Source organism: Cuculus canorus, chromosome 11 (assembly GCF_017976375.1).
Source record: "Cuculus canorus isolate bCucCan1 chromosome 11, bCucCan1.pri, whole genome shotgun sequence".
Taxonomy (NCBI): Eukaryota; Metazoa; Chordata; class Aves; order Cuculiformes; family Cuculidae; genus Cuculus; species Cuculus canorus.
In genome coordinates, this window is record NC_071411.1 from 2,083,533 (window position 1) to 2,101,239 (window position 17,707).

The 17,707-nt window shown below is 56.4% G+C and overlaps 1 protein-coding gene across 2 annotated transcripts in view; it reads left to right on the top strand.

Annotated features, from left to right (window-relative positions):
* CACNA2D2 (calcium voltage-gated channel auxiliary subunit alpha2delta 2) overlaps positions 1-17,707 on the top strand; it is a 206,675-nt gene that overhangs the window by 156,186 nt on the left and 32,782 nt on the right. For both annotated transcript variants that reach the window (XM_054076733.1, XM_054076734.1), the window contains exons 4-5: positions 7,457-7,516; positions 16,067-16,111. In XM_054076733.1, the coding sequence (XP_053932708.1) occupies positions 7,457-7,516; positions 16,067-16,111 (105 nt within the window). The remainder of the gene's footprint in view (positions 1-7,456; positions 7,517-16,066; positions 16,112-17,707) is intronic.

Genomic DNA, 17,707 nt, shown 5'->3' on the forward strand with positions numbered 1-17,707 from the left:
CCATCCCCAGACTGGGGATCATCTGAAAAGCTGAGATGATGTTTTGCTGATGTCAGTGCCCAGGGCCAAGTGTCCCCACGAGGGCACGGTCACCCTGCCCTCTTCCTCCCCTCAAGGAAGCAGTCGGGCTGCTGGCGAGCAGGGGCAGAACTACTCTCTGCTCATGGGTTTGGAAAGCAAATGTCAGTCCTCGTGGAGCGCGGAAACCCCGGGAGAAGAGTAATGGAGAGGGTTTTTCTGCAAGAGAGGAGCTGCCGAGAGCACCCTGCAAGGCTGGGCTGCCGTGAGATGCCTGGTTCACTGCACTGTCCTTTTGCCCTTGGTGTTCTTTTGTTTACAAGAAGTTAAACCGCTCTGGAGGCCTGAGCCAGACTCTGGGGCAGGAGAAACCCTTTGAGCCACGATGCTGTGCCTTTCCTCCCTGCCTCTGCAAACAGGTGTGCCTCTGCCCAGTACCATCCGCTCGGATGTTTCACTCCTCTGCTCACTGTGGTCGGTAGGACTGGTGATGATGTTTCTTACTGGTAAAAATGTGGCTCTGGAGAAGGACCAGAGAGGAGACACTGTCAGGGGTTCAAGAGCCACACACTGCTGGCCTGCAGAGCCGTGAGTTACTGAGACGGGCAGTAAAATGGTGAAAGTTGTGACTCGGGGGCTACTCCCAGGCCCCCAAGGCTGGATGCTGGCTGTGCTGCTGCCCCGTGTAGGGTCTGCAGCAGCTCTGGGTTGTGCTGTAACCCTCGCCACTGGTGGGACTGGCTCTGTAAAGGTCTCCCCCTGCTCACCACTCTCCCAGACCCTGGCGAGCACCGCTGGTTCAACACTGGCATCTGGAAGTCGTTGGAGGGTTCGTTGGGCTTGATTTGCCCTCTCACAAGCAGGAGAGCATTAGCAGCCAGTGCTGGCTCCGGCTCCATCCTCCCTCAGCCACAGGCTGGATCCGGGCGCCAGAGGGGGGCAGATGGGCTCCGGCCACCCCTTTCCCTCTGCACGGCAAAGGGAGTTATTGACAAACAAGTTAGTGTCTGAAAGCAACCCTCTGCAGCGCCTTTGAAGCTGCCTCCTTGATCGATACCGAGCCGTGGCTGAGGCCGCTGCTGACTGGATTTCAGCTGAAGGCTGCGGGGTAATAAGAGCCCTGGGATCAACTGTCTCGGAGATTATTACAGGATGAGACGCTTCGCTGCTTTACAGTGTTTGCTCAAGATTTATATTCCCTATGTGCATATAAGGGGGTTGTCATCTTTCGTTGCTGGTTGATCGTTTTTTGATGGTGGTGCGCTCTGTGCCGTTAGGGTTTGCTTCTGGGAGTGTTTGCAGCAAGTTCGGCGGATGGGGATGAGAGAGCGAGAGCCGGGATGGGAGCACCTGGGAGCTGGTGGGACTGTGTAGTGAGAAGGTGCCCTCTGCTCCGATGCACGCAGGCAGGCTGGGATGGAGGGGCACGAAGAGCATGGAATGGGCCTTTCCAGATGCTCTGCAGTGACAGATGCAGTTGTGGGGTGCATGTGGAAGGAGGGTTGGTGGCAGACAAGAGGACTTGTGCCATCCTCATTTCTCTGTGGTGGAAGAAGAGCAGCAAAAACAGCTCATGAGAGGTCGGGTTGCTTGGCTTTATCATGTGCTTTTCTTTTTCCCCTTCGTCTCAGCCTTTTACATATGTTTTCTTGCTTTGGGAGGATAGCTGGGATGATAAGATGCTGCATGGAGCTCTCTGGCCACACAGCACAGGGCTTTTTAATCTCCAGCAAGGATCTCTCCTTCCAGCTGTGTGCTTAGGTGCAAGAAGTTAATACGCTTCATGCCGTTTGGGAGGTGCTGAGATGAGGGTGATGGCAGCCGTGCAGAGGGGAGTTAAATGAAGGCTTAGCAGCAGCAGCTCGTCCTCAGAGCAGATATCCTTGGGCACATGCAGCCAGTGTGTGCTGGGCTGTTGCTGGGCCATTCCTTCCTTACCGACTGCGGGGAGGAGTGGGGACCCCATGCCAGGCTCCCCAGGGAGCATCCCCAGCATCAGCAAAGGCATCGGGTGCTTTATTTCCATGGCGGGGCTTGTGGACACATGGAAGGTGCTGCTGTTGTTACACAGAGCTGCTCTGTCTCCTCTTGCAGAGCATTTGCCATAATCCTGTTTTATAAATCCAACCTTGGCCTTTGACCTGACCGTGCCGCTCCGGTCTCTGCTCCACTGCCTCCCAAGTTAAATCCAGCGATGTGACTGAGGCGGGAACAGCCAGGGCATACTTAGTGCCGTGTGGGGGATGGGAAGAGAGATTTAGCAAAGCCTTGGGCCAGTTTCCGTAGGAAAGGCACTGTGCAAAATATTGGAGCAATGCAGGAGAGGCCCTGGTGTGATGGGGGAGAAGGGATGATGGGGAGAAGGTGGGCAGCACCTTTAGGTGCTTGCTGCATTGGGGACAGTCCCCTGCCCACTGGCCCCTTGAGCAGCAGGGATGCTGGCAGCAGGGATGGTCCTTCCCACCAGGAGAGGAGGTTGTGGTCCCTGCTGTGCCAGCTCGGACACTCAGATTGTTTCCCTCAGCAGCTTCAGGGCATCAGAGCGACCACATCCCAGAAGGTTCTGGCACAGGCGAGCGTGCGTGGATGAGCTCTGCTGGGGTGGGGTGGGTGAGCTGGTGGGTGATCGGGGCTGGGAAGTGGCATCCTGGAGAAGCAACAGCCTTGTGTTGGGATGTGGCATCCTCTAGGCAGACCAAATGCCACCCATCGCGTCCCCTCTCTGCTTTCCTGCACAGCTTTCGGGAGGAAGGGAGCGTGCCCATCCATGCCACCTTCCCCATCCCGAGTCCATGTCATCCCTGAGGCTCCTTAATCCCGGGCGAGCAGGTGCGCTGAGCAGGGAGCTCCTGATGGATCTGCCTGCGTGAGCAGCGAGGCAGAGAGGAGCGCTGTACGGAATAGGAAAGAGGCCACGGCACGATAAAGGCAGCGCAGCACCTTCCCCTGCGCAGACCCCACCATCAGGATCTCCAGACACCAATCCCTTGCAAATCTCCTGCTGGCCTTTTATGACCTGCAGAGTCATTTCAATTCTGTGTTTTTAGCCTCTAAATCTCCTGTCCTTAGACCTCAGTGACTTCTGGGGAAAGAACTGTGCTCCTTCAAGTGCCACAGCCAGCCCCTGCACTAGAGCCTGCTGGAAATGTGCAGGTATTTCACAGCCATGCTTTATTTTTGGTAATTCCTCTAATTTTTCTTGCTGTTGGAACCACACGGTTGACAGCCCCAGGTCTGAAGCCCCCAGGAGGTTTCAGTGGCTGCCACGTGTGGGCATGGGACCCCTGCTCTGCTCCCCGGCACTCTGCCTGCATCCCGGGCATCTCACACATTCCCTGCACGCAGCACACCTTGAGATGGACTGATTGATCTGTACCACTTGAAAAATAATGGTTTCATCATTATTAAGGATTAGAAATAATCCTGGAGCTGTATCGATCACGTTAACATTATTCATGATGAACTCATTTGGCATTAATGAAGACATCCTGCAGCAGCGTGGGGCTTTGGGCAGACCTGTCACCTTCCCCCAGGAGATGTGGCCGGAGGGGTTTGCTGGAGCAGCAGCACCTTCCCAGCCCTAACACACAATCCGGGTCCTGCTGGTGAGCAAAGCTGTTCCATGTTGCCCACTCAGGGGTCCTGTCATAGTTTCCATGGATGTGGGAGGTCGACTTCAGGGCGATCACCCCGCAGTTCATGCCAACAGCCCATCTCTGGGCAGGGGCTGGTTGGGGCTCCCCAGCACCAGACAGGGGTGGGACAGGACAGAGCTGCTCCCATGGGAGCCCGCCCCCCGACACAGCTTCACTCCAGGCGTGTCCCTCAGCAGGGACAGAAGCGAGCAGAGCATCCGCTGGTGCAGGGGAGGGATCATAGGATCATAGAATCATAGAGTGATTTGGGTTGGAAGGGACCTCAAAGCCCATCCAGTTCTATCCTCTGCCATGGACAGGAACAATTCCCACTGGATCAGGGGCTCCAAGGCCCATCCAACCTGGCCTGGAACCCCTCCAGGGATGGGGCAGCCCCCACTGCTCTGGGCAACCTGGGCCAGGGCCTCCCCACCCTCAGTGTGAAGAAATTCTTCCTAATGTCCAATCTAGATCTTCCCCCTTCCAATTTAAAGCCATTCCCCCTCATCCTATCACTCCAGGCCCTTGGAAAAAGTCCCTCCCCAGCTTTCCTGGAGCCCCTTTCAGTACTAGAAGCTGCTCTAAGGTCTCCCTGGAGAGAAAGGAGACCTTTCTTCTCCGGGCTGAACAACGCCAACTCTCAGCCTGTCCTCATATGGGAGGTTCTCCAGCCCTCAGATCATCTCGGTGGCCTCCTCTGGGCCTGCTCTAACAGTTCCATATCCTTCTATGTTGGGAATTCCAGAACTGGACACAGGGCTCCAGGTGGGGGTCTCATGAGAGCAAAGTAGAGATAGGAAGGCTGCCTGCCTGCTTGGTCCCTCTCTCCTCCCAGTCCCCAGCTGGATCACAGGACCAAACACTGGGAGGCTCTGGAGGGCTTCAGGGGTGGGTGTCCCGGGGCAGCAACGTCCTATTTATCAAACAATAACATCTGGATTTATTTGTTTCAAAAAACAGAGTTGGGTCCAGATTGACTTTGATGAATTGACGTTTTCCAGAGGAAAAATCTCTTCCATCGCAGTGTCGTTCCTGGCTGTAGCCATCCCTTACTGCACCATTTGCAACCCTCCAGGCACTTTGCACGAGGCGATGAATAGTTAAAGATGTCCATAAATCTTACCCAGGCCCATAACAAACACACACGCTCTTATCAAGCATCAAAAACTGCATATTTCATCACCGCTGCCTTAAACGCGACTCAGAATAAATGCTTGACTTTAATCAGCCATCTCGGCGTATAAACAGCACAATAGCTCGGGGGGGTGAGGTGCAGAATTGGGGCCACGGCTTTTCTAGGAGGCTCACAGGGCTGGGGCTGTGCAGGTGAGCCCTACGGAAGTGCCCTGAGAATCAGCGTTCCTTGGCTTTTCTGCCCAGCCACGTGTTGTCTCCCATCTCGCCACCCCCAGAGCTGGAGGTGTTGTGTTGGAGTGGTAAGCTGATAGCTGATCTTTCCCCTTGGATGCCGGCCGCTGAAAGCAAACACTTTAGAATGGAAATCTGCATTTAAAAAAAAGAGAAAAAAGATTAAACGGGAAAGCTTTGACCGGTGCGTGCTGAGATTATGTGGTGATGGATACACATTTCCCTGCATATGATAAGAGCAAGCTGCCTTCCCCATCTGGGGAGGGACACGTTTATGATGTCTTTCATGCTCATCACCTTACTTGCGAGTACCTGTGCTTTGCCGTGCTCTCCGTAATACGGCACCCGCTGCTGTGGCTCTGCTTCTGCTGTGCTGTTGGGGCTGGGTGCTGCCAGGACCAGTTGCTGTTGGAACCGAGTGCTGTCCTGGCTGGGTGCTGCTGGGATGGGGTGCTGTTGGACCCGCGTGCTTCCAGAGCTGGGTGCTCCCACTGGGTGCTGCAGAGCTGGGTGCTGCTGGAGCTGCATGCTTCCAGAGCTGGGTGCTGCCACTGGGTGCTGCAGAGCTGGGTGCTGCCACTGGGTGCTGCCAGAGCTGGGTGCTGCCACTGGGTGCTGCAGAGCTGGGTGCTCCCACTGGGTGCTGCCAGAGCTGGGTGCTCCCACTGGGTGCTGCAGAGCTGGGTGCTGCTGGAGCTGCATGCTTCCAGAGCTGGGTGCTGCCACTGGGTGCTGCCAGGGCTGGGTGCTGCCACTCCCCTGCAGGCAGTGGGACTGCCTTTCCTCTAAGCATCCATTTAGAAGCACTGAGGCATTTTACATCCCCTTGTGCCGTATGGTGCTCCCCAGGCCATGATCTGGGGTTCTTGTTTGGCCCAGGATGTCACCCTGTTGTCGGTGCCCCTTCCTTCTCCTCCCAGCTGATTTGGGGGACTCAGGGTAGCCGGGGCTCTCATTCCTGCCAAACTCTAGTTGCCAGAATCGCTTGAATGGAGCGGAGCAAGTCCCAACTCGCTGAGGAGTGCAGGGAGACCGTAAAGCACATCTTTGCCTGATGCATCTTCCACAGACTCACCAGAGAGCCTCCCGGGGCTGTGACAGCCTCGCAGCCTCATGGCCAATTAACCCTGTGCAGATGAGCCACGAAGCCCCCGGAGCCGAGCCCTCCGCCACGTGCATTGCCCGGGAGCCTCGTAAAGCTGTTGTCTGGTGGGGAGTGGGAGGCTGTGCGATGTGCTGCGAGCCTGTGGATGGAAACTCTGCAAGGGTGTCCGTCAGCCACGGGTCCTGCAGGCTGGCACGGGATGCTGTGCTGCCTCCAGTTGGGCTTTGGTGCTCATCAGCTTGTGCAGGCAGCTTCCCAGGCTGTGTTGGTCAAAGAATGGAGGGAAAGGTCTGGGTGACTTGTTTTGCTTTATTTACTTAGTGATGCAGAGCAGATCCTGTTGAAAAGTCTGGAGCTCTTGCCCTGTCTCACCCGTTTGGCTCCATTCAGGGTTGGAATGTAGCTTCTTCCCAGGCCCTGCCTGATCTCCAGCCCTGCCCTGCTGCACCCTCCGTGCTGCCAAGGCCTCTCTCTCGTGGCTGAGCCCGACCCAGCGAGGACACCCTGGTGCTGAGCATCCCCTCCTGCTCCTGGTGAGCCCTGGTTCCTCTGGCTGCCCCCAGCCTGCCCGTACTGCCTGCTGCATCCAGGGCCATCAGGATGGAGACACTTGGGTCCCCCTTGAAGCCTCATGCCCTTTAGTGGGAGAAGGCTGTGCTTGCCCCAGCCTTGGGTGAGACCCCGCCAGGCAGCCCAGCCCGGAGCCCTCGCTGCAGGCAGCAATTGTAGGCAGAGCTGCTGCGTCTTGGAGCCGGTTCTTCTGCTTGGCAGCTCCCTGGGAGTGCTGGTGTGTTGGGTATGAGCTCAGTGCCACCAAGCCGATGGCACTGGGTGTGTGACAGGTGAAGGACAAGCACATGAAGGCAGTAATGTGGGTGGGTGGAGCTGTGCACCTCTGGGACCCAGCGCTGGGCCATTTTAAAGGTGGTTTCAAAGCATTTTGGAAGGATCTGCCCTGCCCTGCAGAGACCTGGGGGCTGTGCTTGGCTCTGGCAGTGATGCCAGCAGCCACCAAGCTGTGATGGCTCAGCCCTAATTGAGTTCAAATGGCAACAATCCCTTCAGATACCCCAGCTTGCTCTGGGAGAGGCAGGAGCAAGCAGAGAAACCCTGGCTGTACGTGCCTAGGACATCCTCCTCCAAGCATCTCTGCTTGCATGCTTGCCTCGCACCCTCTGTCTGTGTGGTGGAGAGGTGTTGGGGTCCTGGGGGATCCCTAAACTGGAGGGAGAGTGGGTGCTGGGACGGCAACCATGGTTCTGGGTTGATGTGGGCCATGCCCGGCTCATCCTGCTTTCCTTGGCTCACTTCTCTCCCGTTTGCTTTGCAGAGACTTGCCAATGCAGCAGAGAAGTTCCAGAAGGCTCACCACTGGCAGGACAACATCCGGGTAAGACTCCGCGGCCACTCTCACGACATTCCTTTCTGGATAGAATTATAGAATCCCTAAGTTGGAAAAGACCTTTGAGATCATCAAGTCCAACTGTACCTGTCCACTACTAAATCATATCCCTGAGCACTTCATCTGCCCATATTTTAAACCCCTCCAGGGATGGTGACTCCACCACCTCCCTGGGCAGCCTCTGCCAGTGCCAAAGAACACTTTCAGTGAAGAAGTTTTTCCTGATATCTAATCTGAACCTGCCCTGGCACAACTTGAGGCCATTCCCTCTCAGACGCTGAGCTCCGTGGAGGTACCGGCCTTGGGGATGACTCCTGCCACAGGAATCAACTCCTTGTCCTTCCCTTGGCTCTTCCTTCCCTCTTTGCCCACCTCTTGGCTTCCTCGCAAGTGGCCACTGGCCGTGCCGTGCAGCTCAGCACACAGGCTGCCCCGGCACCGCTGCGTGCCGGGCACTCACAAGGGCAAATGAAGCGGTTTTGCACTTGTTTCCAGTGCACACCTCAAGGAGAAGGCAGGGGGACAAACACTGAGGGTTTGGGGCCAGGGAGACTCTTCCCCCCTCCGTCTCCGTCAGCCGGTGGGTTTGGTGCCAAGGTGATGGCAGTGGCTGTGCTCACGCTCTGGCTCATCCGTGGCACCTGCCAGCAGTTGCGGTAGGGGCTGTTTCTGGGAGAAGGAGCAATCTGGGCTGGGAGAGGGAAGATGTGAGTTTAATGATTGCATTTGACTTTGTAATTCTGGCGGTGATAGCGCTCAGCAGGAACCTGAAGGATTCTGCCTAGAAATGCTCTCAAATTATAACAGTAATACAAAAGGAAGGAAAGATTGTTTTCCTTCCAGTGCAAACGGATTCTACAATAAAAAAAACTCCTGAGCCACTCAGTCCCTTCCTCCAGGTTGGGATGGAACCTGCCCAGCCCCAGGGACCCCCCTGCAGTCACCGAGGGGCAGCCCGGGGACAGCCCTGCTGATGCATTTTGGGGCGTGTTTCGCTGTCTGCCACCACATTCCACTTGGGGAAGAGAGGAGATGAAGACTTGGAGCCACATCTCACCCATGCAGACTCTTCTGCCATTGGTGGTGGTCACCAGGGTTTGATGTGGAGAGGAAGAGGCTGCAGGAGCAAAAGAGGTGGCAAGGTGTTGACCTGCTTGGCTTTCATTTGCCATGTGGCCAGCGTGGGTTGGACACTCATGGCCAGTTCTCATTGCAGCAGGAGCTGTGTCCCATAGGCACCCAGGGAAGGGCTGCCACAGAGGCACCATGGGCATCTCCTGTGGGCTCTCATCTCCATCCCTACCTCTACCCCAATCTCTGTGTCCCCCAGGGTCAGGAGCTTGGGGGCATTTGACCCCCAAGCAGCACCCAAAGCTTGGCCGTGGTCACCTTGGGGACATGGTGGTGGTCCTGTGCACATCCAGAGGTTTATGCCCTGTGACCAGAGCACAGGCAAGGTGGGCAGAGCTGGAGCAAGGTCCCTGCATTTTATAGCAGTCCTCAATCCTTGGTTTTGTCCCTGTGGATCTACACCGTGCAGGATCCTGCTGCAGGGAAACTCAGCAGCCCCAAAGATGTCCCTCTCCATCCGGACCCAGGCACCTTCCGCTGCGAGGGGGAGAACAGCTGGCATAAAAACCATGATGGGAAAGGCTGTGGCACTGGGGAGCTCTCGGCCCATTTTGCCATTCATGGCACAAACCTTTCAGAAATCTACTTTCATAGAAAAAAAAATTTTTAATAGCACTGTTTGCAACCACTTAATCAAGGTAATTAGGAGCGAGTCACCCAGAAACAATGTGCAGTGAAGCATCACCGCAGAGCTTGCCACGGCTTTATCAGGACAGCCCAGACTCGGCTGGGACACTTGATGGACTGCACCAGCCCTGCTTCCCGGGCAGAGCAGAGGGCACAGGGGCTGCATAAATGGCTCTTGCTGCTGGGCTTGAGCATCTTCAGCCATCCTTTGTCCGCAGAATGGCAGGACAAGGTCAGACCTGTGTACCAGCACCGGCAACACCAGCGCTGCTGCCCCCGGCTTGTTGTTGGGCAGCGGGTACCGAAAGCGGCAGCAGAGCATCCCCAGCTCCTCCTCTCCTCCCTTCATGCAGAGCCGCTGGTTCCTTCTGGCCGCAGCTCTCCCCTCCTCTCCCAGCGTGTTGCGTCCTAACCTCACGCCGGAGTCAATGACAGATTGCGGCGAGCGCGGTTATTTTTATGTTTCCATCCGAAGGCGCGCCGGCAGATGCTGAGTGTTTGTGCGGCATTACTGCTAATGGCAGCCCCATTAAACCTCGCCGCAGATGGGTTGCTATGGAAGTCCGGGCAAAATGAAAGAAGAGCAGGAGCCGGAGCGGCTGGGAGGCTGCTGCCAGCAATCGCTCACGACCCAGCTCTGCAGGGAAAAAGTTTCTTATTCTGTTGCTTTTTTTTTTGCCCTTCCCAGCCATGCTGGCCTTCCTGAAGGGGTTGAGTTCACCCTCCCACCTCTGGGGGCTTTGAAAAGTGCCTCCTTCTTCCCAAAATGCCCCACCCCTGCTCCTTGTCCTCGCTCATCCTCAGGCTCCGAGCCGGGGCCGTGTCCCCGCGTGTCCCCAGAGCTGCCCGGCACACCGGAGCGCTTCCTTGGCCAAAAGCACTCTTAGCCCCATGGTCACCCGTGCACTGGCACCAGGGCACCCCGCATGCTGTCCCCCCGGGTGGCAGCTCAGGGTGGGACGGAGGGACGGCAGGGCAGGCTGCAGCGCAGGGCTGGTGTGTCGCCCTCAGAGATTTGAAGCTCGGAGAGTTGGTGCCCTTCTCCGCAGCACAGCGTGGGTCTCTCGGGGATGCGTAGTCACCTGCCGGCGAAGGCTAGCAGAGCCCCGGAGAGGCAGGAGCTGGATCCCGTAGCCACAGGGCAAGCTCCCACCACAGGATGCTGTGACCGCCTGGCACTGGTACGATAAGAGACCACAAGGAGCTCCCAGTTTGCAATGATCTGGCCAACCAGTTTTCCCAGTGAGTAGCACCTGACCTCTAGGCTTGCGTCCCGGGCTCAGCAGGGGATCCGCCAGCACGGCTGGCTCCACTCTATGCAGAGCCACCCCGGGTGTCTGTCCCTCGAGGCACAGCAGGGCTGTCCCCCTGCTCCAGATGTCCCAGATGGTGCTGAGCCCCCTGTGCAGACCATCCCTGGCTGCAGCCCACGCTGCGATGCTGTCTGCCAGCTTTTCATCCTCCATTTGCCACCCTGCTCAGGCAAAAGACCTGCAAAATGTGCCTGTAAAAACACTGGAAGGTCACGTTGAGTTTTTTTGCTGCCATCCTTTGTATCCATCCTCGCTGACAAGCTGCCACGCTGCCTCTTGGGTGTCCCAGCCGGCTCTGTGTTCTCCCAGCTCCTCTCTGCCCACACGTTCTGCTTTTCTTCAGGGTTTTCCGGTGCTTTAGGTTCTTTTCCAGACCTTCAGCCCCATCCCAGCATCATCAGCGGGGGCTTGGGCATCCCGAATGCGCACAGCACGCAGGAGCAGGGGCTGTGGGGCCCCAGGGGACGGTGTTGAAGGCACAGGTCTGTGCTGCCAGCTGGAAAATGCATCCCAGGGCATCGTCACCACTGCTTGTCTGTCTGCGGGGGCTGAAGGAGCTCTTTGTCCCTTTAAGGGAGACTCTGACGCTGCGGAGAGCCATACCCACATTTATGTGCACTTGGCAGGATTATATAAATTGCCTTTAAAAGTTGACTTCTTTATAAGCCATTTTCTGCTTCATAAAATGTTTATTACTGTTGTTTTTCTCCCAGTTCTTCTTCCTCGCTGCATTTTCCGCCGTTACACTGGGAAGTTCCCCTCTTCCTCCGCCTGCTGCCCCCCTGCCACCCACCTCTCCCCTCCTTTTGGGAGAAGAAGGAGCATTGGAAGGGTCAGAGCCTTTCAGGCTCCTTCTTCTTGGGAAAAATAAATAGCTATGCATTGAGCTGTGGATGTAAGAGCTGCTGGGGACAGGGTTTCTGAGCTTTGGGGACAGAGTTTAAGGGCTGGGCACAGCACGGGTGGGTTTGGGGTGCGGTGGCGTGCGTGGAGGCGGCAGAGGGAGCGCGGGCAGCCCCACGCTGCTGCCCCCATCCATAACCCCCGCCTGCAAGCACGCGAGCAAATAACAAAGCCCAGATCATTTCAAGCTCCATTAGAAACGAAACTCTGGGGAAAACGTGCTCGCTGTCTGCCAAATGGGGAAGGACAGGAGGAATAACAGCTATTGCGCACCCAGCCGCCAATGGAAGGTGAGGGACAAAGCGGGGTACGTGGTGGCACTGCTGGATGCCCGTTGCAGCCGCCCAGCCGGGGGTGCAGCATCCCTCTGCCCCCCTCGGGGTGCGGGGCTGTGCCAGGCAGCTGCTCCGTCCGGCACTGCCACGGTGTGCCCGGTGCGTGCCCGCGGTGGGAGCTGTGGCCGTGCCACCCGTGCAGGGGTGGCTGTTCCTGGGGGGTTACACAGCGATGCAGGCAGGGCTTTGTGTTCAAAGCGGCATTAGAAGGGCAGACGCCAGCTCCTTATCCCCGTTTCATTTTTCTCCTCCTTTAATTACAGATCCTACTTATCGGCCAAGAACAGAAAGATTGTCGCTGTAACCTTGCACTTGCCCTTGTAGAAGGTTTACCTAAAAAGTTAGAAAATAAAATCAAATACTCTAATTTGCAGTCGTCTTGCCATTTCAAACCCAGTTTTCATTACAGCACAGAAAGTGCATTGAAGCTGTGTTTATAACCCCCTTTTAGATAACAAATCACATTTTCTTTTGGCTGGCAAGTGTGTAGAATTGATATTTTTTTTTTCAGTTTAATGGGTTTGTGTGTTCAGGAATGATCTCCATCAACGGAGAGTCTTTATTGTGTTTGATATAGTGTCAGCTTTCATTACGCTCGGAGAATTACTGTGTTAACGCACCAACCTTGCTGTAGAGCCATTCTGGCCAAAAAGCAGAACAAGAAAATCATTCACAAGAACCCTGTGTTGGTGCCGTTTCCTCTTAAAAGCCAAGGATGGGGCTTGAGGGGGCTCCTCGCTCCGCGAGGCTGCCCCGCGGGTGCGATGGTTCGGTGGGGGTGGTGATGGTGTTCCTCCCAGTGCTGCTGTCCCATTCCCACCCTGTCCCACCCCGCTGCTGGCAGGGGGTCCCAGCACCCACTGGTGCTAACAGGGTGCCGGCATCCCTGTAGAACCCGGCTGGAGCCGGGACGAGAGGTGGCCACGTCTCATTTGAAGCAGCCTCGAAGGAGCAGGAGTGGACGGGAGGTGCCGTGTAAAGAAGAATAGCTGGTGAGGCGCGATCAGATAAAACATCTTCTCAAGGAGATGAAAAAACTATTGACGGGTCACTTAAATATTTCCCCAGCTCTGTCAGAGAGGCAGAGGGAGGAAATTGCTTTTAAAAAAAAAGATGCCAAGGCAGATTATGATGACTGGTTCCACCTCTCCTCGGTAACGCGTACGGTCTCTGCTGCTGGGGAGGATGCGAGGGGACTTGCGTGGCAAGGGCTGCAGGAGAGGCATTGTCCCACCAGACCGGTCCTGGGTCCATCTAACAGCCTGTGGGTGCTGGGGATAACCAGGAATATTTTCCTCTTCCTGGCCGCTGGGGAAGGATTTGTCATAGAACCATAGCATCCCCCAGCACCCCACATCCTTCACCCCCTGGTCGCTTGGTGGTGTTGCCAGCAAAGCCTGGGTGATGGCTTCAGCAGCGTTTGCAGGTTAGCGCTGACCTCCCAAAGTCGTTTCCCCTCACTCTCACTGAGGGTTCAGGAGTCTGAAGTAGCACGTGCTGTCCGCAAGCGACACGGCGCTCGCAGTGCCATTACGCAGATGCCGGTCAGCAATTACGGTGCGCAGAAATGGGCAGCGGGTGACACACCATCGACGAGCACCTACTCAGCGCCTGCCTCCCCTTCACCAAACCCTTCTTGCAGGCTCGTTTGCGAGAGATGGGGGCAATGGTTTGCCCTGAAATCCCTTGACATCTTCACCCACTTGTTTTATTGGTATTTATTCTGAAAGGCTCTAGAAATATCAGTGCTATTTACACAGACTGGTGCCGGGTTTAACGTGCACCGGAGGAGGAGGAGGAAGAGAGGGTTACATGAACGAGGCAAGCCTAGTTTAAAAAACAGCTCTTAGGGAAAGGAAATGGTTTGGCCCCATGTTGCCACTTGGGAGAGCCCGGGCATCTCCCTAGAGGGTCTCCATGGGCTCCTTCTCAGAAATACTCACCACCAGCTCCACCAGCCTCTGGATGCCAGGGACATGGATGCCCTGCCAGGTCCTGCAGGCTCACTCACACCCAACAAGCTCCAAACACCATTGGTGGGATTGTGGCGAGGAGAGCGGAGCCTGGCATCAAGGCGTGTCCTGGAGCCAGGGCCACGGTGGTGTTGGCCGTCCTAAACGTGCAAACCTCAGTCGTGGTGTGGAGTGGAACCGGGATCTCCTTCAGCTGATCCTGGGGTCTTCAGGGCTTGAAAAGTGCATGGCAAGGGCTTTGTGATCCCTAGGGAAAACAGTGGCAGAGCTGACTTTCCCGGAGGTCTGCTCCCCATGCTGTGGGAGCACTGGAGCTGGTGAAAGCAGGACCAGCACCAGCTCTTCTCCCCATCATCACCACAAGGTCCTCCACCACAGAGCGGGGCCAGTGTGCGTTGGAGGGGATTTGAGCTTTTTGGAGGAGCAAATGGAAGGTAAAATGAATAACAAAGCACCTTCTGGATGCTGTTGTTAGTCACACTCTCTTCTGATTAAAGATCATTAAACATGAAATTAGCTCGTTTGTGTTAGGGGTCTCCCGGGGGTTCCTTTAATTAGAAAATGCAGATGGCCACGGACCCAGGGAGATGGCAGCGCCAGCGAGGGCGAGGGTGTGTGCGGGGCCGGGGGCGGCGTGGGGAGGGCATCTGAAGAGAAATTAATTTTTTTTCCCCATTTCTTGTTGTTGTAAACCCCTCAGCATTTCACAACAAATTACAGATAATTAATAAGTACATTCCCTTAATGACTAGGCTTTTCAATAGCAGAAATTGGAAGATGCTGGGTCGATTTGTTTTCACTTCCCCCTCCTAATGCTGCCTTATCGCCGTGATTTGAGTCGCAGAACCCGCAAAGGGATGGGCACCTCTGCCTTGGAGGGTGCTGGAACTGCCCTTTGCTATCTCCATCTCGAGGGGATGTTGCCCACAGCCTGCCAGAGTCCCCCTGCGCCCCCGAGCAAGCAGCATCCCCACTCCAGGAGCTTTTCCGTCTCTTGGTGGCCTTGTGTCTTAACAGCCTGGAGAAGCAGCAGCGAACCAGTCGAGGCAGCGGGTTTGTGGCTAGAGGACAACGGTGGTGGTGGGTTGGTGACTGCCAGCTCCTGGTTGCCCAGCATGAGCCCATGGCTGGGCTGGCTGTTGCGGTGCCACCAGCCCTGGCGCTAGCTCATAGCCGGGCTGGGCTGGGTGTCATAGTGCCACCGGCACGAGCCCATGGCTGTCCTGGTGTCACGATGCCACCGGCACGAGCCCATGGCTATCCTGGGTGTCACGGTGCCACTGGCACGAGCCCATGGCTGTGCTGGGTGTCACGGTGCCACCATCATGAGCCCGTGGCTGATCTGGTGTCGCAGCCCCACCAGCACGAGCCCGTGGCTGATCTGGTGTCGCAGCCCCACCAGCCGCGGCACGAGTTGGTCCCCAGGCTGGGCCGGTGCCTGGGGGGAGGATGCGGGTGCCATCGGCACTGCCAAGGTTTTGGCTGGGTCTCTGCTCTCGGCCCAGCTCGCTTTCCTCATTAAATAACACCAGCAGTAATCCTCCCGAAGCGCTGCCTGTGTGTGCGGGGAGGAAGGGTGGTTGGTGCGGCGGCTGCTGACGGCTGATTGAGTGGCAGACGTGTCAGCACCGCAACGGCTGCCGGTGCTGCATCGCGCTGGCGTCCCTGAGTGCCCTTTAATTACCCCTTCTGATGGCACACGAACGCTGTTGTGACAGCATCGCTGCTCTCTGAATTGCCTCTTCAGGAACGTTATCAGCTGCCTCTCGTCCTGACACGTGGGGAAGAGGAATCTGAGCAGACATTTCTGCCTAAAGAGGTTCTAAATACCCCAAATTGACGATGTGTGTTTCTTCGTGGAAGTGAGGGTGCTCTTCTCGCTGTTCCTGCCCCGCTGCCCGTGCCCAGCTCTCCCACAGCTCCCAACACTCGCAGCAGGACCGAAGCATCGTGGGCGCAGGGTGAGGTGCAGCCTCACGCCCCGCGGCGGCGCGGGGGCCCTGGTCACACCGGCGGCAGCGCCACGGCAGAGGCTGTGCACGGCCCTGCGCTGCGGTGGCTCTGGTGGCTGTGAGCGGATGTCCTTGGAGAGCGGATGAGGGGAATGCAGGGTCCCGGCTGTGTCCAAGGACAGCATGGAGTGTGCAGGGCTCAGTCCCAAGCGACGTGATGGAGATGCAGAGGGGATGAGTGAGGAACCCCTCTGCCATCCCCACTCCTACCTGGCATTAACTCAGCTCTTCCTTTTTTCTGCAGGAGGAAGACATTGAGTACTACGACTCCAAGGCTGACACTGAATATGTGAGTACCATCCCTGCTGCACCGCCAGCACGCTCAGCGCCCCATCCTGGGGCTGAGCCCCTTCCCGGAGCCATGCCAGCACCGTGCTGGGGGGACATCGCCAATGTTCATTACAGCCGCTGTAACGAGGCTCCGCGGCGCGGGGTCGGCAGCAGCAGGCAGGTGGGCAGGTCGCTCCGCTGCCTGCAAAAGTTTCTAAAATTAAAGCTGGCATCTGAAATTCAAATGAAGAACAAACCTTTAATTAGAGACTGAATCTAATTCTCTGCCCCCCCTCCCGGCAAAGCCGTCCTGTGATTTCTGGCAATCAGTGCTTTAAATACAGACCTGACAGCTCTGCTCTCCCGGTGCTCCCGAGGGGGCTGGCATTTGCCGGCTCCTCTGCGCGGTGGTGGTGGTGGCACTCAGGTGCCGCACCGCGGGCACAGGGTGCTCTGCCAGCAGTGACTGCTGCCCCGCGGCACCCTGCTTTGCTGCCAGGTGATGGGGCGCCCAGGTCCTACGTTGTGCCATGCTGTGGGATGCTTCCAGAACAGGGGCTCACCGGGTCACTGATGCTCTCGGTGCGGTGCCGCTGGAGAGCAGGTACATCACGGTGTCCTCAGAGCTGGCCAGGAGCCCCGACCAGAGCAGGGTGGGAGCTTTGGAGCAGCCCTGGCCACTGTCAGTGCCCCGGGGCTGATCCTTATAGAATCACGGAATCATTGAGGTTGGAAAAGCCCTCTCAGCTCATCCAGTCCAACCATCAACCCAACGGCACTGTGCCTGCTGAACCACGTCCCAAAGTGTCACATATACACGGTTTTTGAACCTCTCCAGAGATGGAGACACTACCACTTCCCTGGGCAGCCTCTGCCAATGCTTCACCAGTATTTGGTAAAGAAAATTTCCCGATATCCAATCTAAACCTCCCCTGGCTCAACTTTGAGGCCATTTCCTCTAACCCTATCACTTGTTACATTGGAGAAGGGACCGGCAACCACCATGCTGCAACGTCCTTTCAGGAGCTGTAGAGAGCAATGAGGTCTCCCCTCAGCCCCCTCCAGACTGAACAGCCTCAGAGCCCTCGGGCAGGATTAGGAACTAGGAGGCATCCTGACCTCACAGCTGTGTCCACTGAGCCCTCCTGGCACGTGGGGCACCAGGGAGGGACCGCACACCATGGCATGGCGTGGTGGCCTGGTGCTTTGGCCCCTGCTCCTAAGGGGAAGGGACACACAAATCCATCATCGGCCACAGCGACTTCAGTCCTCCTCAGGGGAAATACCAAGCCAAATCGGGGTGTCCTGTCGCCGAGGTTTGTGGGTTCGGCAGAGGGGACACTTCCCTGTTAATGCTGTTGGTGCTTCCCAGTGAAACCCCAGGAAATTTAATTCCAGCAAAAATAATAGAGAGAAAAGAGGTGATGGTGAAATAAAAAAAGAGGGAGATGATACTAGAAGGTCTGAATGGAACTAAATAGCACTCTTTCCATCTTTTCTTTATTTAGCTTCAATTTTTATATTTAAATTGAGCGGGATCTAGCTGAAATTGAGTTAGTTCTGATGGACAATGCCTATTCAGTCTAACTGGGGCCTATTCACAAGCCTTACATCG